Genomic DNA, 24,921 nt, shown 5'->3' on the forward strand with positions numbered 1-24,921 from the left:
ATAATGCACAGAGGAAAATCCTGAAATATTTCTTACACTGCTTATTGACTGCCTATTTTGAGCATTTATTTTTTAATAAAGACACTTGGATACAATAAAGATACTCAGAATAAAGTGGATGCCCACACATAGAAGAAAGGATCCTTCAGTTGCACAGGAGAGATTGCACACTGCACATCTGCTGCCACTCTCTATGCAGTGCTCTGTCCATGGACTTCTTGCTTGGACGCAGATTGGGTGCCCAGGTGGTGTGAACATCATGGAACTGTTGCACATCATGAGGCTGAAGCCTTGGCATTCCCACAGAAGCAGCCAGATTGAGGTATGCCTCCTCTTAGGTTCTCCTGAATTGCCTCATCTGAAATGGATTCTTAATTCTGTGTTATCTTCTTAACTTACTAACTGCATTCACTTTGCAAGTGCTCTGGAGAGGAGGGTAATTCCTAAATTCTCCTAATGGTCTTAAGCAACCACATGCGAAGTCCCTTGGCTTCCCTGTAATAAACAAGGTTTTTAATGTTATTTATGTGCAGCTGTTAAAGACAGAAAAGTGTTCAAAGCTCCTGAATAACAGCAAGGATAGACTGAAGAAATAGCATTGCCTGAAGAGAAGGGACCATAAAAGGCCATTTTCAAAAGCTATAAATGATGGTTACAAGAAAAGAAAGGGATATGTGTGCTGTGCTCCCTTTCCGTGGGTGGTAGGATATAGAAGTAAGGAGGAAGAATGCAAATTGATCCACCTGCATAGAAACTGGAGTATTTAACATGTGGAGATATGTAAAATCTGGGACTTTGGGGGTCTCTGAGAACACATCAGGCAAATGCCAGCCAAGGCTGACTATAGCAAAGGACTGGCTGTAGTTAATCCTGCTGGAGGAAGTTCCTAATTCCCATGGTTCTGCAGTATTCCGCAACTTTCTGCTTTTAAAAAGTGGAAATTGGAATCATCGTTTGTATATGAGCTTAAAAAAGGATCTCTTTCTGGAATCAGACACTGGAGCTCACGCTAGGAGTGATGGTGTATTGCCTTGGGAAATGAAAGAAAACTGTGGTGTCTTGAACACTTTAAAAAAAATGTGATTGTTTACAACAAAAGGGTAAATGGAGCCCTTCCAAAAAGGGTATGTGGGAGCCGAACTTTGGCTGCAGAACAATCATGGGATGGACAATGCTTGGCTGCACAGGGCAGGGAGGGTCTGAGGGAGATGCTGATGCTTTTCACCTGTCCATGAGCAATATTCTGACAAAAGAGTCCATTCCACCATGCTGCTCTTTTAACCTCAGACACAGAAGATGGGAAAAACTGTGGATATAGGCAGGAGAGAGGATCATGCAAGTATGGCTGAATCCTTCTCTACTGTATAGATGAAAAAGTAGTAGCTGATCTTATTATGCCCTTGCTGTTGAAGCAAAGCCTGGGAGCATTGCATTGAAAGTGGTATATTGAGATGGCCCAAGGGTTGCCAAATTCCACAGCATCTCCCCTGTGCACCTGACCTTGTCAGGGTCATTGTCATGCTGTCTATCCCTCCCAAAGTGTACCTCTAATAGTGCCACTTCTCTCAGCTGCTGTATCTGGGACATGCTGGTTGCTGGTGTTAAACAGCTTGCATCCTTTGCTGCTTTAGAATTCTCTATAAGTCTGAAGTCTGTCAGCTTGAGAGACAACCAGTCTCTGCTTTGCACTGCCCACTGTACAGATGAATGAGATGTGTAACCACATAGACGCTTTCCTTCCAAGGACTGGCTTGCCACAGTTCAGTGGCTTCCAGGGACGTGGTTCTGTTCTTTATTACTCCCAGCAGAATTCTCTGAGTTCACACAGCAGTTCAGGAAGCTCAGGGGCAGCTGCCTCACTGCTCAGGCTTGTTTCCTTCTTTTTCATGTGTTTCTATCATACTATGGCAGAACAGAGCAAGGGAACTCGACAAACTACGTGCAAGGACATCAAAGTCTGCCTGGCACTTGTGTTCACTGATCTACATCAGCTGTTTTGGTAAAGTGGCACCAGCAGAAGTTTTACACCAGTGGATAATTTTGCTTAATAGCACTGCCTTTCCTCAGCTCAGCCATTTCTGTTCCTTCTGCTTCAAAACCAGGATAAGCGAAGTGGCTCTCTCTGGCATAAAGCAAATAATTACAGCACCTTTCACCCATCCACTTCCTGTCAGAAAAGTCAAAACTCTTGAGTGAAGCTGCTTCCACAAGGAATTACTGTTGAACTGTGTGGCCTCTCTTCTTGAGTTGACACTAACCCTTCTTTTTCATTTCCACTGTCCAGAACAGTGTCTCAGGAGCTGGTTGGGGCAGCAGGAGCATTTTCTGTTGAAAAATCTGTGTGTTTGCTCCTTGGGCTCCTGTAATTATCTCACATTGTCAGCATTTAAGCTTGGTCACCTGTTAGCAATAACCTTTTCCAGCTGCCCTGGAAGAGAGATTTCTGAACAAACATGGAAAGGGAAAGAAGATTAAACAGGGAAGAGCTCGTAAAGACAGGAGCCAGGCCAGGCTGTTGGGGTTTGGGGTTTTTTTAGTTTGTTTGTTTTGGTTTGGTTGGTTTTTGGGGTTTTGTTTTTTTATTTTTTTTTATTTTTTTTTAATTTTTGGTGTTTTGGTTTTTTTTTTTTTTGGTTGGTTTGTTTTTTTGTTTTTTGTTTTTTTGTGGTTTGTTTTACTTATTTTATTTTAGTTCCACTTGTGTCATGTGGAAAGGGATCCCTCCATGCCTGACCAGACGTTTGGTGTCTTATTCCCTGGGAAAAATTTTCGTTACTGCCATGGTTTCAGCTGGGACAGAGTTTATAGTCTTCTCAGTAGCTGGTGTGTTGCTGTGATTTTGGATTCAGTATGAGAATAAATGTTGATAATACGCCAGTGTTTTTGCTGTTGCTATGTAATGTACGCCCTAAACCAAGGATGTTTTGGTTTTTCATTATGTACCCGTGGACAGGTGCATAAGAAGCCATTGGTGCAAGTGAGCTGAACAATCCAAGGATTTCAGAAAATATCATGCTCTGGGTACTGGGGGGAGTTGTCTGGGAGTTCACTGCTGGGATTGGGATGGGCATCAATCTATGAATGGTGAGCAAACTGCTGTCCACCACTTTCTTTTGGGGTTTGCTCTCTCTTATTATTATTGTTATTATTGTTGTTGTAAGCATTGTTAATATTTTACCTTTTTTTCAGTTATTCAACAGTTCTTGTCTCAACTGTGAGTTTTACAGGGTTTGTACCCTGATTCTCCTTCCCATACCTCTGAGGGGGTGAGAGGTGAGCAGATTATACCCCTATAGCCCCCAGTTAAGCGATGCAGTGCTGTGTCCTGCATTATTTGGAAGAAAATTAGGTGTTTTTATCTTGGAGCATGCTTTCTCAGCCCCAGTGTCTGATATCCTCTGCAGCACTTCAATGTGGCCTCCATTCCTCCAAAAGGAGATGTCCTGCTCTGTGCTTGGAAAGAAAAGTGTGTTTCTGTGACTCAGTCTCCCAGCACAGACAGGGAGAAGGATGTCAGTACAACTTTTGGCTTGACTTGGAAGTGTTCTTGGGTGGTGTTGTTTTGCTCTGTGATCCTCATGAATACATGTAAGAGAATCAAAGCAGTTGGGAAAGACCTCTGGGATTATTGAGTTCAACCTGTGACTGATCACTACTCTGTCAGCCAGACCAGAGCACTGAGTGCCACATCCAGCCTTTCCTTAAACATCTTCAGGGACAGTGACACCACCACCTTCCTGGGCATCCCAGTCCAATGTCTGATCACTCTTTCTGTGAAAAAGTTCTTCCTACTGTCCAGCCTAAACCTCCCCTGGCCCAGCCTGAGGCTGTTCCCTCTCCTTCTGTCACTGTTCCCTGGAAGCAGAGCCCAACCCCCCGACTGTCCCCTCCTGTCTGGGAGTTGTGCAAAGCCAGAAAAGGCCACCCTGAGCCTCCTTTTCTCCAGGCTGAGCCCCTTTCCCACCTCCCTCAGCCCCTCCTGGGGTTCGAGACCCTTCCTCAGCTCTGTTCCCTTCTTTGGACACACTCCAGCCCCTCAGTTCCTCTGGCAAGGAGCCCAGAAGTGGACAACACTCGATGTGGGGCCTCAGCAGTGCCAGCACAGGGACAGTCCCTGCCCTGCTCCTGCTGCCACACCATGGCTGGGACAGTCCAGGGGCCATCGGCCTCTTGGCCACCTAAGCACCCCTGGGCTTGTGTCCAGCTGCTGTCACAGCACCTCTAGGGCCTGTCCCAGCTTTCCAGCCACTTTTCCCCAAGCCTGGAGCTGCAGGGGGTTTCTGTGACCCGAGGGCAGGGCCAAGCATTTCCCCTGGTTGTCCCTCAGTCCATTGGGCTCATCCCATGAATCCAGCCTGTCCAGACCCTCTGCAGAGCCCTCCTGCCCTCCAGCAGATCCACACTCCCACCCAGCCCAGTGACAACTACAAATTTGTTAATGGTAAACTCAATCTCCATATCTCAAACATACCTGGAAACACAGGAACACAACCAGTGAAGAAGTTTGGGACCCATCTCGATCACACACTCTCCATGTGCTGCCTGTAGCCACCTGTAATGACTTTCCTGCACTGCTAATGCCTTTAGTCCCTGGCTGTTTGCTGCAGCCACTTCTCTGGGTAAATGATACCTCTGCAATGCATTTGGTATTTGATTAGAAAAAGTCCCTGCTCTTCCTTGTGAGATAAAGCTGTTGGCAAGGTCAATGTGCTGAGAACCATTGTTAGCCTCTTCCTTACTTGTCTTTTACAGCAGCTTTGCTGCAGGCAGCTAATAAAGTTGACCAATTAATCTGCTGCCCCTCAGCCCTCCAGTGACCTGCCTTTTCCTTCCAGCACAGTGGAGGTCTTCTAACCTCTGAGAAAAGATCCCTAATATCTCCTGTGAACAAGACAAGGAAAGACCCAGAAAATATTGCTACCTGTTCTTTCTTTGACTGCCAAATCTTCCAGTCCTTCCCAATATCACTTCTGAAATGCTCTGGTTGTTACCCAGCCCTCATGAATGTCTCATCTGGCAGGCTGGCATGAGGCTGGTTGAAGCCTGGAGATGGGTACTTTAGATTTTGGTGACAGTGGTGACTAGACTGCCACATGTCCCATCTCACTTTTTGAGGCAAGGGAGAGTTCATGAGAACTTCCACTTAAGTGAGACAAGACTTTGCCACCAGGGCCTACACGAGCCTACAAATTTCACCTACAAATGGGCCTGAAAAGCAGGAACCTGTTTGAAATGGGGCTAACACAGCTTTTATTATGGTCACTAGTCCTCATGCTGAGGGTTGGAGTCCTTTAAAGATGTGAGACGGTCATCCTTACCTGTGGCACTAATTGTTGCGTTACTCCACAGCATTGGCAAGGACTAAGGTAGAAATGCAAAGCCCTACTAGGATGCTTTTTGCTTTGCTAAGGTCTTTTTGCCAAAAATACCTAATAAACTATGTGCAGCAAGGGCAGCTGGAAACAACAGATGATACAGATTAAGTGACTTTGTGATTGTTCTGGCTGTCAAACCTTGGAAGGCCGTGTGTTTGTTAATTGTTTTTGTGTGGCTGCCTTTCTCTGGGACTCTTCATCCAAAGGGGACTGGAAAAGGATTTTCTGAATCTGAATTAGTGTGATAACCTGAATAATGTGCAGAATTGGCATCCATCTCCTGGAATGGCATCACTGTCCAAACAGAATGTCCTTGGTGTGCTCCCTGCAAACACTGCAACTGCTGGGAAAAAAAGAAAAGGAAAAGGTGAGCACGAGAGACTTTTCTAATAGTTTTTTCATGATTCACCAAGGCTCTTTTATAGCAAGATGCCTGACTAGGACTTGTTTGAAGAGGGAAGAGGAAAAACTGATAGGGATTTTGGTGTCCACAGCTTCACATTAGGGTTTTTTTGGTGAGGAAGTGGGAAAACATGAAATAGAGGGAAATGTGTATAAACTCCTTTTTCCTATTCTGATCCTCAGCTGGTGCAAAGAGGGAAGGCTGCTGATGCCAGCCCAGCTTCTCTGGTTTGCACTGAAAAGGGCAAATCCAAACCATCCACCAGGTGGGCACTTCTGCCCTCCTACACACTGTGGATCAGGACCATGGCTCTAACAGTGACCAGTCGCAGCTGGGAGGTCTCAGGCTATTCTTCCTTGTCCTTGCCACCCCTCCCCCACTGCTTCCTGGTCCGTGTTCCATCCCAGAGACCCAGGACACAAGCAGGGACCTTAATTTATAGGCGGAAAAAAACTGTCAGTGCTGACAGGGAGAGTGGTGTGAGTGGAAATGAGTTGCGCTGATAAGCCTTTCTGAGTATTTTATTTTACTGAGGTTCTTGACAAACAATCTTTATGAAATGCAAACCTGGCTTATCAGGCTAATGCAGATTGTCTGAAATCCTTATCTCCATGGGCCAGTTAGCTGGAGTGATTCCCTTTTCACAGGGAATAGAGAGAATGAAGGGCTGCACACAAGCCTCCCCCCGCCCCCCGCCTTCTCCCAATCGCTGTCTTTTACTGGCAGTGAACCGAACAGCTCTGATTTCCAAACTCATAAATAACGCAGGGCCGTGGAGTTGAGCTGTCCTGTGCTCCCAAACAGTTGTTCAGCTGCACAGGGAGCTGGAGTCAGCCAGGAGGAGCCCAGAAGCAGGGCTGAGCAAGGGAGAAAGGGAAGAGCCCCTGGTTTGTGGGACCTTTTTGAGAACAGTCAATGTTTAAGCTGACACCTAAGGCTGAAGCAGCACAACCTCCTCACAAGATGCATCCCTCCCTCTCACCTCTGTGAGCAGACTTAGACCCTGACATATGAATGTGTTTCCATGGCATGATTTTTGCTCCCTAACTTTGCCTGCTGTCTGCTAAGGAGAAGCTGCTGCTATTTGTATGTTGAGGATTTATCGTGAGAAAAATGTCTGCTGCTCAGGAGAAGGGTTTTTTTCCTTCATTCTGTTTGTGCTGTCTGTGTATTTTCTGTGTCTCATGTGGGTCAAGTTTGTATGCATGGGGAATGGATGGTAGCCAAATAGCTCTGCTGCTTTTTCTGGGGACAGAAGCATGGCAAAAAGGAAATAGCAGCTGGGAGGAAATGTTTTTCTTCTGGCTGCTGAGACTCTGGGGAATATAAATAAAAGTCCCTCTCTGGGAACACACAACAGAGTAAACAGATGCTGCTGTTGTCTCTGCAGTCTCTGTGATCTGTGGAAATGTTCTTCTTTCCTGGACACTATGAGATGGCAGATGATCTGCACCAGGTCCTAGCCTTTCAATTCCTATACTGAAGTAACAAGACCAGGTGAAGAAGGGGCCTGACTTTACCTACCAGCACGTACAAGTTTCTTTCACATCTATTTTGTGTCTTGCCATTTTGAATGCTTTTCAGGAGACAAGGGTGTAGATTCAACAATCATGAGGTGTAAGGAGGCCTTATAGATGTACAGAAAAATAAGGCTCTGTAGGAATCAGGTTTCCCACAGCATGTATCACAGAGAAATTCTAGGGGGATTGCTGTTGGTTCCTCATTCCTCTTGACATCTGGGAAGATGCCAGCATGAAGGATTAGTTTTACAACAGAGATTATCTTTCTCAAAGCAGGAGAGCCTGTGTACCCCAGGATACAGTGTTACCCCTTTCTGTAGATACTACTTAACTCCTAAACCCAGGAATATTAATTACACCAAAGCATGAAAATATCTTGGCAAACACCTCTTTGAGGAGCATGGAGATATCACTGCCATGGACACCCTGGACATCTTGTTGGACAGGTGCAATTGGTGTCCAGCCTGGCAGGTCAGCCAGCAGCTAGCAGGGGTCATTGTTTCCAGCCAGCACTGAGGGCTGAACAAGTGTGAAAGGACATTTCTCTGTGGTACAGTTCCTTGAAAAAAAACAACTCATTCAGTGGTGATGGCTGTGTACACAGAGTATGTCCCCTGACTGCTGCTTCTCAGCCTTTGTTCTTGTGTTTTTTACCCCGAAGTCAGAAGCATTTCCCCTTCTTGATTAAGAAAAGGAGGAAAATTTGGATGAGCAAGCAGGCAAGATGACTTCACCACACTCTGCAACCTCCCTGTTTTAGTAGGCCACTGTTGAATGAACTGTTCCATTGTTCATTCACACTGTGGGTAGGAGTAAGGAAGACACACTGAGCTGTAAATCTGTTTAGGTGGTGTCTGTGAATGGCAGCTGTCAGGCAGGTCTTCAGAGACAGATGCAGCAGGCTGAGTCACGAGTAATATGTAAAGTATCTCCAGACCTTGCTGTGAGGATGGAGCATGCTTCTGGAAACAAAGACTCAAAATTAGTCTTGGGTGATTATATTGCAGCATTTCTCCTGGGGGCGGGGATTAAATTTGGTCGTGTCTCTTTTCTTCCAGGAACTCCAGTTTTAATATCCTTGGAATGTTCTAAAACCATTTATAGTTGCCCGCCTTACAGATGTCCCTCTGTATAATGGGAGGGGGAAGGGGGAAGGGGAGGGGAATCCAAATTCTTCTTCTTTCGCTGGTTTAGTTGTGAATGTGTTTAGGAGAGTCCAGTTCACACTATCTGTTGTTTTTCCTGAGCTGAAGGTCTCTGTGCCCCCAGTTCTTTCCATTCTGGCGTTCACATGTTTTTCAGTTTGGAGTTTCAACCCTTCATTATGAGTGTATGCTTGGGATGCAGACCTGCTTCTGTTGAAACCAGCAGGTGCTGAATGCATCTTGTCTTGCCAGGTTCTAAATCTCAGCCATCTCCCTTTCCTTCTGGGAGAGCTGGACTCACTGCCAGTTGATGCCCTTACACAGAGCTGAATTTTGTAGTGTGTTCAAGGAATTATGGCATTCATCTGTCCCTTCAGGTTTTTTTTTTTTTTTTCAGCCTGCCTGCTGAATTGTTACTGTAGAGTTTGCTGCTCTCCACTATGAGAACAGGAAACATTTAGCCTGGAGAAAAGAAGGCTTGGATTGGGAGTACCTTATTTTTCTTTCAATTACCTGGAAGGAGATCTTAGCAAGGTGGGGGTTGATCTCCTCTCCCAGGTGACAGGAGAAGCGGAAAGAGCTTTAAGTTGTGCCAGGGGAGATTTAGATTGGATACCCAGAAAAATCTCTCTTCTGAGATCTTTGTCAAGCACTGGAACAGGCTGCCAAGGGAAATGGTAGAATCACCATCCCTGGAGGGATATAAAAGACATGTAAATTAGGCACTTAGGGCCACTTAGGGCACTTAGTCCACCTTTGATGGTGGACTTGGCAGTTAATGGCTGGGCTTGATGATCCTAGAGGTCCTAGGGCAAAGGTTGGGGCTGGTTTTCTCCCAGCTGAGTGAAGCACAGGGGAAATTGTGCTTTAGGTCCTTGCATGTGCAAGACCCTTCTACCCAGCTCCATTCATGGCAGGCCAGGATGGGCCCCACTGAACTGGCCACAGGGAACCTGGGCGGAGCCACACAAGCTGGCCCTTCTCAAAGGTGATGTCTGTTCCTGATAATGCCAACTGGCTCAGCTTTCATTTCATCTTCCTAGTGACTAATGCAGACAGATTAATTAGGGGCTGCACACAAGGAGCTGCAGCTCCTCAACCCTCCCCCAGATAATAATAAAAATATGTCTCTACTTTTCTCCTTCCTTGAAGGCCCCAGGAGAATATTAGCTGGTGCTGCAGGTGCAGCAGCCCTGCACGGTGGTGAGACCAATGAATAGTAAGGTTTTTAGCTCAAGCACACTAAGGCTGTTCAGCAGCCATTGGATAATCCTCTGTTAATCAGATTATGTAAATTAGTACTTCAGCATCCCTATGCCATCTCTCATCCCCCTGCTCTCCAATCTGGAAATAAAAGGCACTCTAAAAAGGAACATTTAAACTGCAAAAAGGCAGCACTACTGAAAGGGATGGGCAGAGGGTGCTGGGATGAGGAGCAGGGGAGCAGGTCTTTGTTTCCATGCAGGCAGGCAGGCATTCTGCCCTGGCCAAGCAGTGGGAGACACTAGCAAAGCAAAGGTCACGAGTGGATGCTGCCTATACATGAACAGTGCCTTTGTGCTGGGCTGGGGAAGGCAGTGCTGATGCCCTCCTGGAGACCAGCACTTTTCCCTAGGATGGTACCTCTGGTGTACTGAAAGAGCATGCCCAATCTCTTTGGGGCACAGAAACCAGAAGTGTTTGGGCAATGCTTTCAGGCACATGTTGGCACCCCTGGGGACAGTGCTATGCAGAGCCAGGTGTTGGGCTGATGATCCTTGAGGGTGTGCTCCAATCACAGCTTTTTCTGTGATTCCTGCCTGTTGCTTTGCATTTGTGATGTATTATGAGTTCATTCATTAACAGTGGAAAACCCGGCACCCCAAACAATGTTTGGTTGAGAGATCATGTCACCATCTTGGACTCAGCCCCTGAGCACAGTGACTGAACTGAAGGAAGGGATAGTTTACCAAAAGTGATCTGTGCCTGCAAAGCATGGACTTGTATTGGCCCAGACCTGCTCCCGCACTTTAGTGCAGGCAAGGTTAGCACCTCCTCTGGCTCTGGGTTTGGTACAGGCTTGTGTCTTCCTGAAACATGGACCAAGAGCCCAGGCAGTCACAGCAGCACCTTCCCCAAGTTTGACCATTGCTCAGAACGTGGCTTGTGGCTCTCACTTGGTCTCTGAGGTTGCCACGTTTTTCATCTAGGGAGAACTGATGGTATATTTTTACCAACTGGACTAGAAAGCCGGAGAAGGCAAGGGAGGTCAGTTGCAACTAAAACAGAGGAGCTGAGAGCTTGTTAATTCTTTGTGTGCTCACTGAAAATGACCTAGAAAACCATGCTGAGCTACATTTGTGTGTAAGGTACTCCTGGATGAATGCAATTTGTTTGTGACAAGGATGAGGCTGCCTCTGTTATGGCAGGTACAACCAGGGCTTTGCACTGGCTTTTGGTACTCACAGATGGCCAAGAGAATTTGCTCCCCAGTTCTTCTCCATTGTTGAACACACATCCTGATACTTATGTCTTTTTCACTCAGGGTAGGCAAAGATGGCTCATGTTTAAAAGATGTTTAAAATCTGTACAAACAGGGTTCATATGATGGGTCCAGGGCACACGAGGGTTTCATGGGCTCAGGTGACAGACACAGGTGGGATGGGGACACTGATGTGCACACAAAGGACTTCTCTGGTGTCAGTGGAGCTGCTTCCCTGTGCTGTGGTGTGACAGGCTGGGACATGAGCTCTGCAGGAAAATATCCATGGCCAGGTGGGGAAAATGAACACCTTGGTCCAAACTATTAGGAGCTTCTGCCTGACCTCGAAAAACTATTTTGAAAATTCAGGTGATCATATATGCATCTTGCATTGTTCTCATTTGGAGGAGTTTTGTTTAAAATTTGTCTTCCTTTCTCTGTCTGCTGCTGGCTCCTGTAGAGGCAGTGGAAAGTAAAGGGGTGTTTAGCATGATTATATGATGGAATACAGGTGAATTAAAAGAGTAATGGGGTGATTCCTGCATGCTGCAAGCCAGTACTGTTCTTTGCTATAACTGAGGAAAGTTCATTCCTGTGCACCAGCTGAGCATCTGAAAAACGGAAATACTTTAAAAAGTATTGATCAAAATTGATAAACAATGATCAGAAAGTACTTAATGAAAGCAAAGCTGTTGAAAAGGAAATTTGAAACAATACCGCCTCACCACCTCAAGGCAGCAATATGAGCATACATTCATAATTCAGCAATATAATAGGATGGAGTAACTTTAAAAGTGAAGGAAGAAAGCGGCCTTAAGAGTTAGGATAGGGAGCACCTCTGTTTCTTCTGTATGAAATTAACTGTGTAATCATAATGAGCTCCTGAAAGGCTGGCTTCATTGGAGGGTCCCTTTGCACACACAAGCACTGCTGGTCCTGTAAGAGGAGCAGCCTCAGGCACCAAACCTGGGACGTCTCCTTGGAGGATTTCAACCTCGGCCATTCCTATGCAACAACGTGCACTAAAGAGATGTTGGAGAGATTCAGAGCAAATTCCCTCTTACTTTCTTACAAGAGTGCACCTTGAAGAGCAAGCTACATGGTTCCAAAGACTTGCACATGAAGGAAGAGGATTTGCCAGACTGTGGAAAATCCTGGAGATCCCCAGCACATCAAATCCAGATGGCTGGGGGTTGAGGGTCTTGCCTGGAAATTAAAGCTCTTGGTCTCTTGACAATTTTTTGTCATTAATTGTAAGTTTGTTGTAGAAGGCGTGCCTATGGCAAAGACCCTTCGGGGCTTTTACTCTGATCAGAAAATCTAAATTCAATTTCACATTTCTTTGAATCTCAGTTTTGAGTGATATGACGTGGTCACCTTATTGCTGCTTGCAACCTGGCTGAGCTCCACATTGTGTGCCCCTGAAAGTGGCAGCTGCTTATCCTTTCAGAGCCCTGACTTTCTTTCCTCTATTTTAGGTGATTTCCAAGAACTTTTAATGTTGAGGTGCATCTGTATCAAGTGGAAAATGAGCTGTTTGTCTCTCCCCTTGGTCCTAGTGAAAAGGTTTAGAGGCACATTAGGTTTTCAGTCTCTTTATTCTGTGGCTAAACATTTTCTTCAATGCTATCAGCAAGTTTCAGCATTAAAAAGGAGAAGATTTTTGGCTTCTGGAATTAAGCCAGAAAGTGTGGCTAGAATTTAAAGCACCCTCTGATGCGTTTTGTTGACACTAATAAGAGATTCAAAATGCTACCAAAAAGCTTCAGGTGATGAAAGTTTAATATTTCAGCAGTCTGCATGCAGCTGCTATTCTGAACCCCAAGCAGCCTCCTCCAGCTCAATGTACTCAAAATCTATTAATCTAAATTATGATTTTAAAGGGCAGGAGCCCAGGTGTTTGTAATTGTTTCTTATTGTTTACATATGTAGAACAGGGCTCTGAACTCAAAGTGATAACACAGCTATGTGTTTGCAACCTCCTCACTATCCTTTTCTGCCCATCACTCTGTGTGCTGCTTTTGTCAAGCTCACCTGGGTCACCTCACAAAGCAGAAAAAATTGCTTGAATCCAGGCCCATCCTCTGAAATCTCTGCTGGTATTTAGGCAGGATTTTCTGCTATATCCTGGTCACTTGCAAGTAAGAGTTTTGCTAGAGAAAAACAGTGTTTGAAGTCTGGCCCAGTGGGAACCATAAACATTTGTTTGCCACCACTCTGTCTTGGAGAGGCTTCTTTTGGCCCTGGAAGTTGTGCAGCAGGATAAAGCCTTTTCCTCCTGCTGGCATATCACACAGTCCTCTACACTAGAAACAGCTAATCTTCCTTTTAGAAAGAGGAACAACGAGGGTTATGCCCCTAGTTTATTTCAGGGACTGGAATTTCAATCCTGGCATGCTGAATTTCAAAAAGAGACCCATGTTTGAGATGTTCACACTTTGTAGCCACACACATGCTCTTGACCTCTTGGAAGTGGCCAGCTCTCAAGTGTCCCACTTCACAGAGTCACACTTGGAAAGTGCAGCTGTATAAGACAGAGAATTCAGTCTGCTGCTTCATCCAGGTCAAGCAGCTCCTGGTGCCTGTGGTGCAGAGGTGAGGTGGCTGAAGTGACCTGCTATTATCACACCTTACAAAATGCATTAAGTGTACCCTTCAATTTTGATGAACTGGTAACAGGTTGCTGCTGAAAACCAGACCTGTTGCAGGTAAAGAACTGCCCCAGACTCCAGGGAAACTGTTAGGATGTATCCCAGCAGAGATTTTTGCAAGGAGGAGCAAGACCAGAGTGCAATGTTGCTTCCACAGCTCTTGCTCCTGGCTGAGCTATACTGTCCTGGCAACTATGCACTGGTCTGTGGAAAAGTAATGCCAAGACTGCAGGGATGGTTTGGCAATGTGTTGCCCCTGCTGCCAGGTCACTGACAAGTATGGAGAGAAAGATGAATGAGACTGATGTCGTTCATGGGTGCCAAGTAATCACAGCTCAGTAGGAAGCTTAATACAGACACAGTGAAGCAGACTCTGATGTTATGACCCCTTCAGAGCATTTTGACAGGGTGAAAAAGACCCTTAAAGCTGGTGTAAAAGTCAGCAACACTGTGTCATCTCATCAGCATTCTCAGTGCTGGTTCTGCACCTGAGAGCTCCTGCCCAGTGCCTGGCAGCGGGTTCTGGTGTGCACCAGGAATGCAGAACAAAGTGCTGTCAAATTTGCACCCTCTCCTGTGTGGGAATGAAAAGAAGTCCATCCTACACCTCTCCCTGCAAGGAAAGAAGCTTTCCTGATTGTGTATTTTTTAGTGCTTTTGTCTGGACAGGCTTTGAAAGGTCTAGGCAGTCAAGTATCCAAGCAGTTAGGGATCAAGAGCTTCCGTTCCCTTCACTTTCTGGACTTACAAGCCCTCACCCCTGCTGCCCACTGGCTGGAGCATCTCAGGGCAGGTTTTGGGTACATAATAGGTTGGAGGAAGTAACAGAGAGGAGGGGCACTCCAACTCTCCAATGTAAATTACATGGAAATTAGGCTTCTATGAGGCCAAAGGCCCCTCCGGAATAGGGCCTTTAGTTAACATAACACTTGTGCTAAATGAAGTGGTTGCCACAGCTTTCAGGCTGTAGTGCCACTGTTAATTTACCGTGTGAAAGGACTGAACCTTCAGTCGAGTTCTGCAGGGAACAGCTCTGCCCCGGCAGGGACGCAAGGCTCATTCTCTCTGGAGAGCAACCGTATCATTCCACTGCTGACTTATTAATATTTATGGAGCAATCCTGTTAGCTGAAACATTCTCAGTGCTTTTAAAAACCCAATAGGTGGCCACTGCTGAGCCATCTTACTTTTTGGGGTAAGCTGGTCTGAGTAATAGCTGAGCTTTCCTGGGACTTGGCAGAGGGAAGTGGTGGAGTGTGCCTAGAGATGCTTACCCTGCGTGAAGAAGTTTTTTCTGCCCCATGAAACTGGGGTGATGAGCTGGGGCTTTTCCTTCCCCACCTATTGTTCTCCTTTGTATCCTGTCACTCCAGGGCATAAGCAGATATCATGCTCTTGTTCTCCCTATTTGCTCTTATGTTCATCCAAAGCAAACTCCCAGCACTTAATGGAGAAGTGGATGGAGGATCAGAAAGGATTGGACAGGTCCCAGAGGATCTGTATGACTGCAGTAAGGCTAGTTTCCCTGTACCTGGGGCAATTTTATGACTATTTTCATAGAAACAAAGACTAGTTTGGGTTAGGAAGGAACATTTAAAGGCCACCTAGTCCAACCTCCCTGCACTGAGAAATATCTTCAATGAGATCAGGTTGCTCTGTGCCCCATCTGGAGTGACTTTGAGTGTTTCCAGGGATGGGGTACCCACCACCTCTCTGGGCAGCCTGTGCCAGTGTTTGACCTGTGAATGAGTGGCTATCCAGGGCAAGAGTGAGGCTGGGTGCACCAGTCTCTGTCACAGACACAGACACATGATTGGGGTGGTGTTATTCTGCAGGTTTTAGGTTTTGCACTCAGATGTCACCTTGCTTGCTTGTTCTCCTTGAGCAGAGAGAAAGCTTTGGGGTCACCCCAGCAATGAAGAAAGAAGTTTATGTTTTATTGACCCTACATCTTAGCCACAGGGGTATGGAGTCATCTTTGCTGCAAAAGCGTGAGTTAAACCTTCAGTGCACTGACTGGGCCCTGAAGTGAAAGGCAGGCTGGAAGAGGTGTGAATTCCTGCTGTCACACAGAGTGAGGCAGAGGGGCAGCCAGGGCTTGGGGCAGCACTGGGACAGCAGCAGCTGTCACTGTCCTCTGGCTGCAGAAGGTGCCAGCTATGACTCCAAGTGAGAGGGAGCTCCCACCAAAGAAGGGAGTGCAGGATCCACTTGTCTGCACAGGATCACCCCGCAGCTGCACCTCACATCCTGTCAGAGCAGAGCAGGAGCTTCCTCCTGCTTAGGAGTGCAATAAATTCCCTAGCCTGTTCTTCAGTTCTGAGTCATGCTAAGGAGGGCTTTTGAAAGGACCAGATCTGGAAACACTGACAAGCTCAGAGCTGGATAAATAGGTAAAATTAAAAAAAAAATAAAAAAAAATCTCCCCAAACAGAAGAGGAAAAAGAGGGGGAAATTATACTATTGCTAATGCTGGTTCCATTCTTTCCTGCAAGGTTCACCTGACCTAGCCAGAGTCACTGAGACAAATGACTAAAGCTGGTAAGGATGGTTCCTGCTACCACCCCACACCAGCCCCAGAAAAGGGCAGGGGGCACGTGGTGAGCAGAGAAAAGGCAAGACAGAGAGAGGGTCTCCTGGGAAATGCAAAACAAGCTCCCTGGATTGCCAGGACTAGTGGTGACACGCGCCAGACAAAGGAACTGCTACTCTATAAATGAGGCAGCTGGGACCAGCGCTAGGCTGACTCCAGCAAGAGCAAGCTCTGTGGCCAGGCACTGGAAAAGCAGTCAGGAAAGAATCACAGGAAGCACCTGATTTTGCTGCCTGTTTGCCCCCTGACCAGGTTTCCAGAGGCTCAAGTTCCAAAAAAGTAAGTGACAATGGCTCTTTACAGCTACCCTCCCCTCTTATGGGCTTATCTTGCAACTTTCTTAGAAAAGCCAAAATTTCCTCTCAGAGCAGGGAGTATTCTTAAAGCAAGGGATTTCTGCAGTGGCCTTTTACCAATTTGCTGGGTATTCATTTGTTATGGTGGCACCTCTGGTTCTTGTCATCAAAAATTTAAGAGTAAGGCATCTCATCTGAGAAACAGCCACTTACACCTGGCTGCACTTCATCAAGTCAACAGATACTTTGTACCTGAACTTTCAAAATTCTTAGTGTCCACAGAGACTTAGTGAGTCAGATCTCAGAGAAGAAAATATTGATTGGTTTTACTGCTTTTGAGAGAAATGTTGGTGGTGAGATGTGGAGGGAACAAAAAGGATTTTATGATCACTTTTCTTAACTGTTCCTGGGTTTTCTTATAGCTGTTTAATTACAGATTAGGCAAACTCATTTATAGCACTGCCAGCTGCTGTAAATCAGAATTATTGCACTGGTGCAAAAGGATTAGACAGAGCATCCTAGACTCCCTGAGTTAAGAACTAACTGAATGAACTGATAGAACTAACTGAGTGGAGAATAAATTCTCCAATGCTGTTTGATATTTTAAACTAATTCCTTGCAAAAGCACAAATAATCTAATTATCTACTAGACTTTGTTCAAATTCACTGACCGTGTCAACAGGTAAAGGTGTAAGGAATCAGTTTTAAGCTCCAACACTCACATGCTTAAAAATATCCCCATACTTTACTCGTCATCTATGTTACAGCTGATGCAGATGTAAAATACATAGACATTTGAATTTTTCCTTAGTTCAACAGTGCACTTAGGAGGAAAAGCTCAGCTTTGTTTTTTTTATTTATTTAATTTCTCCTGTTAAATATTAGTAACTCTCAGATTTGTGAAAAAACTTTTGCAACTGCCAACATAAAACATGTTTCTATTTCCAGGGGTAGCCTTCTGCATAAAACTATTTGCCTGAGAAAGATAATAAACAATAATAAGCAAAAAACAATAATAAGCAAAAAAACTTGGTTTTTTTGAGCTGTCCCTATCCTTCCTGGTTTCCTTGTAACACTAGAAAAAAAAAAAAAAACCTCAAATAAATGCACTTGTTTTTACTCCCTGTTTACATAAATCTTTATGATAGTTGTGATATGAGCAGGTGATCCAAGAAATTAAGTGCTCTTCAGAGCCAGCATGCCAGGCAGGAAATCTGTGGAGTAAATGCAGGTGCTTGAGGCAGGGATGATCTTTGTGCTGCTGTTTCTCTCAGGAGCAGCCCCACAGAGATTGGTGGCAAGACATTCAGAGGAAAATGGGGTTGTGCTCCTTGTCTTACAGTGGTTTAAATCTCACTTTCAGAAGCTAGGATCTCATGGTGACCTTGTGTCTTAGGCACAGCAGGCACTGGTGTGACCCAAGGTGGTCAGCAACCTGATTTGGCCTTTGGCAGGAAGACAGGGCTCAGCACTGGATGCTGACAGAAGTTTATGCTTTGGCTGTGGTTACAGACAGATTTGCCAGCAGCCTCAGAGCAGATCTGCATAGCATGCAAAAGCAAATATTGTTTGGGGGCCACATCCAAAAATGATAAATATCTACATTCCCCCTGGTGCAAATATCCTTTGAAGACCTGCTTTCTGCTTTCTGCTCCCAATAACTTCTCTAGCAGTGTGAGCTGTTGTAGACTGCTCTCTGCTGAGCATGCAGTAAGACATGCAGCATCCACTCCTCACTTACATCCTTCCTTCCAGGAAGATGTGGACTACCCTGCATACAAAGGCAGGGCAAATGGTTTCTGCTATTCACAGCTGCCCTCCTGCCTCATTGTGGCAGAGAGATGGGGGCAGGAATGAGTGATGTGATGAGGTGGGAGAAATATCAGTGTAGAACAGGGTTTTGCACACTGAGTCTGGTGAAAACAAAAAAAAAAGAGACCTGAAGAACTCCTGAAACAGAACCAAACTGCTTTTCTTCTCTCTGTTTACCTTAAAGCATGGGGAGGGTGTCTCTATGTGGCATTTAAGCTGTTAATTTGGCAGAGACTGTTGTTACAGGAAACCCACAGGAACTGTCATTCAGGCCAGAGAAGCACTTTTCCAAGAGAGACTCTCAGGTTCCCTGGAACAGAAAATAACATAAGTGCAACTTTAGCAAAGAAAGGCTAAACCTTCTGGCAGAGTGTTCCTTTCTCAGCTTACCAAGCTGTCATGCCCTTGCCATTGCACTGGAACTCCATTTAGCAAAAGCTGTTGCAGCCCGTGAGTGGGTTCTTTATTTTTTTGGTGTAGAGCTCTGGCATCTTTCTGCAAAGAACCATGAAAAGTATTGAGCAGAAGGGAGCCACATGAAAAAATCCAACAACAACAACAAAACCCCCAAACACCAAAAAAAGCCCACCCTCATGTGCAGAGTAACCCATTTCTTGAGCTACATCTATATTACTATTGACAAGTTCTTGGCCACATACTTTGTGCTCTCCCAAAGCCAATCTGGGTGGCAGCACATTCATCACTCCACAGACCTTGTTTTCCCAAGACAGGCCTAGAGGGCATGATGCCACAGTGTGCATGCTGTGGAGTCAGTGGAGTTTTTTTTCCTCGGGAAGCAGAGAGCTTTTCACTGCTGGAGACCTGCACCTTCCAGTAGGGCAGCTGGATTACAAAGCTTAGTGACCAGGGGTAACGCTGGGTCAGGTGAAGGACCTGCCCTTTGAAACTGGGATCACATGCAGTGTAGTAACCCCAAACACGAAGGATTACTTAATCCTGAGACCTTCACACAATTGATTTTGAAAACTCTGGTGATTTCCTTTATCTAAAGGTTCAGTGAGAGCAAAGTGTGGCTGTGAGAGTTTCTGTAAATGCTGCCCTTAGACAGGAGGGCTCCCAAGAGCAGATATTCTACTATGTGTGTTTTGTGCTAGATTTTAAGACTCTAAAACAGGTATATCACTGTGTCAGCATAGACTGGTTTTTACAGTGCTGCTCTGCTCTACTCTGTACTGTAGTGTGGTTGTCAGATAACATCCCCAACAGAGGCATGAGGCAGGGAAAGGAGCCGTTGTCTACTCCTGAAGTAGCTCCTCTTTCCACATCTTATTTGAAATAAAATGAAGTTCACTGATAGTGTAAGGAATAACCCCGGGGATGCAGGGAAAGGGTCTTTTCATTCATTATACCAGCACTGCAAGACTGGGACACGCTGTGCTTGTGTCTGCTCTAACACACAGATTCTTACATATACTTGACAATTTTTTTCACACACCTTGCAGAGATTTATAAGCAGGACGGTCAAGGAGGTGCAGGGAAAAAATATAAAAAAGAAAGAAGAAAAGAAAAAAAAGATAAAGGAATTTTCCTGAGGCAAAGGAACCACAGAAACACAGAAGTTAATCTTCCTGGTTACCAGCTCTCAGGACTGAGATCTCTCTGTGTCCTTCTCCTGTGTGATTTCAGGTGGGAGGCACTTTGGGAAGCTTCAGCACTGAGATGTAAGGAGGCAGAAACAAGGGAGAGTGAGCTGAGGAAAGCTGAGGGGAAGAGCTTGTACCTAGTGGTGAGCTGCTCCTCTTGCAATCCATCAAGCTGGGGTGCATTGTCCCCTCTACCAACACAAAGAAAGTCCCTGAAATCCAAGCAGCCACGCATGAAACTGTGTGTGGTTAAGTTGCAAGGAGTGAGTTTATTCCTCCTAGGGAATGGGAAAAAAAAATTAAGTCACTTGTTAGCAAAAGGTAGTGTTTTGTCTTGTGATACCCATGCTCAATCTTGCCCTCTGCATGAAGCTGAGTGCCACACTCTGAGGCTTGTGTGAAACTGAAGAGGGAAATTGTGAGTTTCCCCTTTCTCCTCTTGCCCAAATCACAGGGATGCAAAGCAAACAAAGCACAGCAGCAAGGAGTGATAGCTAGGGAATCTGCTCCCTGTAGCAGATCAGGCTTACAAGCACCTGCCTGGTAGAGGAAACAGGCACCACCTGCTCTTCTGTTTCCATTTACTTAAGGGCTGGGGGGACTTTACAGAATCCAGTGCAATGTGTTAAAACCAATTTTAGTAGGCACTGTGTTTCTCCTGTGGAGTGATGATGTGGCACCTCAGGTTTGCTAGAAGCACTCCAGTTCTTGGTGGCAGCAGGCATTGTTCTCTGATCAAGATTTGCAGGAGCAGGTCTCCAGTCGCCAGTTTCAACATGGATTTAACTTCACTGAGGTCAGAGGTATAACTTGAGGGAGGAACTTTCTCGTCCAAGATCGTTAGTTAATAGCATCCTGCTAATTATGTGCCGGGCTGCCGGCGGGTCCCCTGCCAGCCCTCAGGATGAACGGCTGGCTCGGGGGCCATTTGCTGGGGAATGTCTGGCTGAGATGTCCTTTGTGCCTAAGCCGCTCTGCTGCTGCTGCTGCTGCTGCCGCCTGAACCGCCTGAAAGGCTTTTGCACGGAGAGAGAGGCTGTGAGAACTGCTGCTGCTATCGGAGAGATCTTCAGCTCTTCCGTTCAGTCTTATGTCTGGTGAAACTCGCGGCTGCACTAAAAACAGCCAGTATCCCGCCCACCACACATTTTTATATTTTTCAAATTGGTAGGCAGGGGGTGCAAAGGTTTGGTGGGTCCTGGTGGCTGGTTTTACTCGGCTTTTTTTTTTTTTTTTTTTTTTTTTCCTCATTTGTGCACCTTCTGCTCATGAAATGGCACTTACCTCCTTACCTCCTATATCTGGACATGCCTTCTCGACTTGAGTTAAATCCTTCCATCAGTGCAAAATTTTGTCCTTTAAAGTAGTTTCTCCTGTGAAAATGGTGTAAACTTCCAGATTTACATTGCTGACAGCAAAATTAATCCTCTTGAATTTAAGCAGCTGTCTTCCTGGATTTTTAATTGTCAGCTAAATGTGGGGCTGTTAATCTGTGGTTAGGAAATGTGAGCAGAAAGTACAGAGTCCAAACGTGCAGGTTAATGCAATAAATCTGTACATTATTCGTACAAACAGGTGATTAGGTGATTTCTGCACAGATTTAAAGCAGACCAGTGGGACACAAGCAGCACACAATCAGCAGATGGCATGTATTTTTTGCAGTACGTCAGAGAAAGCTAAAGAATACACTGCTTGGTTGTGCAAAATTAGCAAAGACCTGAAGTGTCAAATAATATATTGAAAGTTTGGTGAGAAGGGTTGGAGAGAAGGAAGGGAATGAGACAAAACAAATGGAAATCAGATCCCTTGCCAGCAAACTGGCTGCATTTTAACTAGAAGGTGCTGTGGTTAGAGAGAACTCGAGGGATGTGTAGGTAACTAGAGCAAAAAGCTGTGCTGAAACATTATAATTACTACAGGATTGAACCAGGATAATTTTTTCTGCTATGCTTCTAATGGAAACTCCAAGCACAACAGGAAACCCACACCAGTAAAGAAAAAAAGGAGAGGAATTTAAGGTGGAGAGATGCATTGAGGTGGCTTACACCTGAAACAAAGCTTCCCATAGAGCTATCCTTGCAAGAGGATGCACTGGGAAAGGAAAGGAGCTGCTGTTTGCTAATCTTGAATAAATTTCAGAAATACAAACACACGGTTTTGAAGTGTAAAGCAGGAGCTGTTTTCACAAAGGCATCTGTTTGCTGACAAGTCTTGTGACCACAAATGTAGCATTGTCCTTTCCAGAGGCATGAGTAGAGACACAAAGAAAACATGGCATGAAGGAGTAGGCTGGGTTTATTTTTCCACTAATGACACCACTAACAGGACAAGAGGGCATGTTTTCACAGCACCAGGGCTGGGTGTTGACCTGCTTTCCTGGAGTGCTTTGCTGGGGGCTGTCTGCAGCAGGAGGAAGACCAGAAACAAACTCTCTCGGTATTTGTTACTGAGATGTAAATAGGTACTCAGCAAACACTGACCCACATGTCGGAATTACAGTGCAGAGCCCCAAATGCCTGGCAAAATACAGTCCAGTCAACCCATTAGAAGAAAAAAGGAAGCCCAAATAACTTCCCCTATGTTACAAAAAATAACTACCTTTGTAGGGATAAGTATGTCTTCAGAAGAAAAAGATAATAAAAAACAAAACAAAACAAAACAAACAAACAAAGAAAAAAAATCAAACAACAACATGAACACCAAAACAGAACACAGAAAGAAGCACGTGGCATTCTGCATTTCACATGGATCTAAGCAGCTGCTTGGAAGAATAAATAAAGGCAAAATAAAGTGTCTTGGGCACTGAAAACATTGCAGTACAGAGAAGGACTGGAAGACAGTGTTTAAACCTGTACCACTGATGTGGAGGTGTTCTTGCCAGAAAGGTGCATGTAACATGTTTGAGGCAGGTGCAAAGCACCAAGCAGATTTGTTCCCACAGCACAAACCAAAAGTGATACACGGAGGAGGAGAGCAATTTAAAAAAATAAATACAAAGAGAAATATAATCTCTATTTGGATCAAGCAATGAGTCTTAATGTACAAAACTCTCAGCAACCTGAAATATAAGGGTTTGTTTTTTACGGGAGCTTCTCATGAAGCAAGGCCATTTTGATGAGACAATTTTCTCATTCCCTAAAGGTATGACAGTAATTTCAGACTTCTACCAAAATAGAAATGTATTAGCAGTGCAAAGTCCAGGGTCAAAGCGGAGCCTGTGAGGTGCTGTCAGCATGACCATTTACAGTGTATGTTACAGTGTTGTTCCTGTACTGGCTGCATCCCTGGCCAGAGGTTTCTGAATACAGCTATGACAGGATTTATAGTGCTGAAGCTGTGTTCCCCTGGCAGATGGTAATCCCTGCTGGACTGGAACTGGAAGGAACTGGGCAGGAACTTCTGTGCCTTGGCTCCCTGACAGGGCATCCCAATTAAACTGCGAGTCACATTTGTGTTTCTTTATTCCCTTGGATTTTACTGTGTATTTTGGTGAGCCCCAAGTGTCTTACATGGTGTAAGGATGCTTCAGATGGAAACAGGATCACAGCTGGGCTGTCATCCCAAAGTCTCCTCTTCCTGGGGATGAAGTATGCTATTCCCTCTGCTCCCCACTCCCCTTTACAGGACTACAGTAAAGGTTTGCCAATGAGTATAGAAAGCTGAGGTTTTCATATTTGTACTTTAGTCTCTTGGCTGTGGATATCTCTTTTCTGCTCCAAATGTCTGTGTGCCATTGGCATAAAGAGCTGCTTCAGAAATGGCGTCTGTCTCCTCCAGGACTGTTAGGGCAACACAAAGAACTTTTGGTAGTCTTTCTGGTAAAAGGCTTTAAAATCACTGTGCACCCTTTGCCTCAGTACTCTTCTTTGCCAGGTCTGCTCTGGGCACAGGGCTCTCTTTGCTTGGCTCTATGAGGGTGGACAGGGAAAACTGGGGAGAGGTTTTGTCTGGGATGCCAACTTTGTAAGAAACACACTCTCCCTCATGCACTTATGGCACTTGTGGCTTAAGTCATGGCATTTCTCAGAGGCTAAAGCAGAAGCCAGACTGAAAATTTCTGATACCATCAGTGTGCAGCCAGTGTGGGCTGGGCAGGGAACCAGACTAGTTCAGCCCTGGAGAAATAACCACAGCCACAATGTCTGTGGTGTTGGCTGCTCACTAAAGGTCCATGGTGAAGTCCACCTGACTTACTTTCAGCCAGGAATCACCAAGCTTGGGCCAGCTGGGTGCAGATTCCAGGGAGGTGTGAAATGAGGCTAGGAAAGTGTGGATATGTTCTGCACTGGATCTGCCTGCCTTCCCCCATAAAATTGCTCATGCAGCCTGGTGGGATGGCAAATGCATTGTCTGTTGTGAATTCTGTTGCAGGGGAACTCTGAGGAGCCTGGAGAAGCTAGGCTTGTAGCAGTACCAAATGCTTGTATAAGGAAATTAAACTGCTTTACCTCCTTTGTGAAATTCTTATTGAACTCTGGAATCCAGTTGCATCTCTAATAATTCTGATCATGACTTCAGGGTGAATCTGTGAAGGACATGCAGGACAAGAGTACCAGCCAGAGAGGGTATAAAATTAGAAGCCTGGCACCACCACTCTGTGCTTGCCACTGGCCCAGAGGTTACAGTACCCCTAAAAAGGAAGCCTATGTGAAAGCCAGGAGTATCCTGCATTCACTCACCATCTCCTTTGCTTTACAGCACCTTAAGAATGACAAGGAAGATCTTCACCAACACCAGGGAGAGGTGGAGGCAGCAAAATGTCAACACTGCCTTTGCCAAGCTGAGGAAGCTCATTCCCACCCACCCACCAGACAAAAAACTGAGCAAGAACGAGACACTCCGACTGGCCATGAGATACATCAACTTCCTTGTCAAGGTCTTGGGAGACCCAGGCCTGCAGCATACTGCAGGGGCAGCTCGGGGCAGCATCCTGGGATTCTTCCAACAAGCCCCACACTTGCAGAACACGGAAAAGCTGACACTGATTGAAAACTGCGGTGTCTCCTGTCCCAGCATGAGCAGCAATATTGTAGAGTATTGGTCAGAGGCATCATGTCCCTAG

The 24,921-nt window shown here is 45.5% G+C and overlaps 1 protein-coding gene and 1 long non-coding RNA gene across 2 annotated transcripts; one reads left to right on the forward strand and one right to left on the reverse strand.

Moving 5' to 3' along the window:
* Positions 1–86: 86 nt before the first annotated feature.
* TAL2 (TAL bHLH transcription factor 2) lies at positions 87–24,921 on the forward strand. The gene is made up of 2 exons (XM_056514869.1): positions 87–322; positions 24,558–24,921. The coding sequence occupies exon 2, from the start codon at positions 24,568–24,570 to the stop codon at positions 24,919–24,921; it is 354 nt and encodes a 117-aa protein (XP_056370844.1). The 5' UTR covers positions 87–322; positions 24,558–24,567.
* On the reverse strand, positions 17,234–22,188 carry LOC130265639 (uncharacterized). Its single transcript, XR_008842648.1, has 6 exons — positions 22,013–22,188; positions 21,152–21,232; positions 19,997–20,137; positions 18,646–18,750; positions 18,433–18,565; positions 17,234–17,657 (listed from the first exon to the last, which is right to left on the reverse strand). It is a non-coding gene; the product is annotated as an uncharacterized LOC130265639 (long non-coding RNA).

This window comes from Oenanthe melanoleuca, chromosome Z (genome assembly GCF_029582105.1).
Source record: "Oenanthe melanoleuca isolate GR-GAL-2019-014 chromosome Z, OMel1.0, whole genome shotgun sequence".
In the NCBI taxonomy this organism is placed as follows: domain Eukaryota; kingdom Metazoa; phylum Chordata; class Aves; order Passeriformes; family Muscicapidae; genus Oenanthe; species Oenanthe melanoleuca.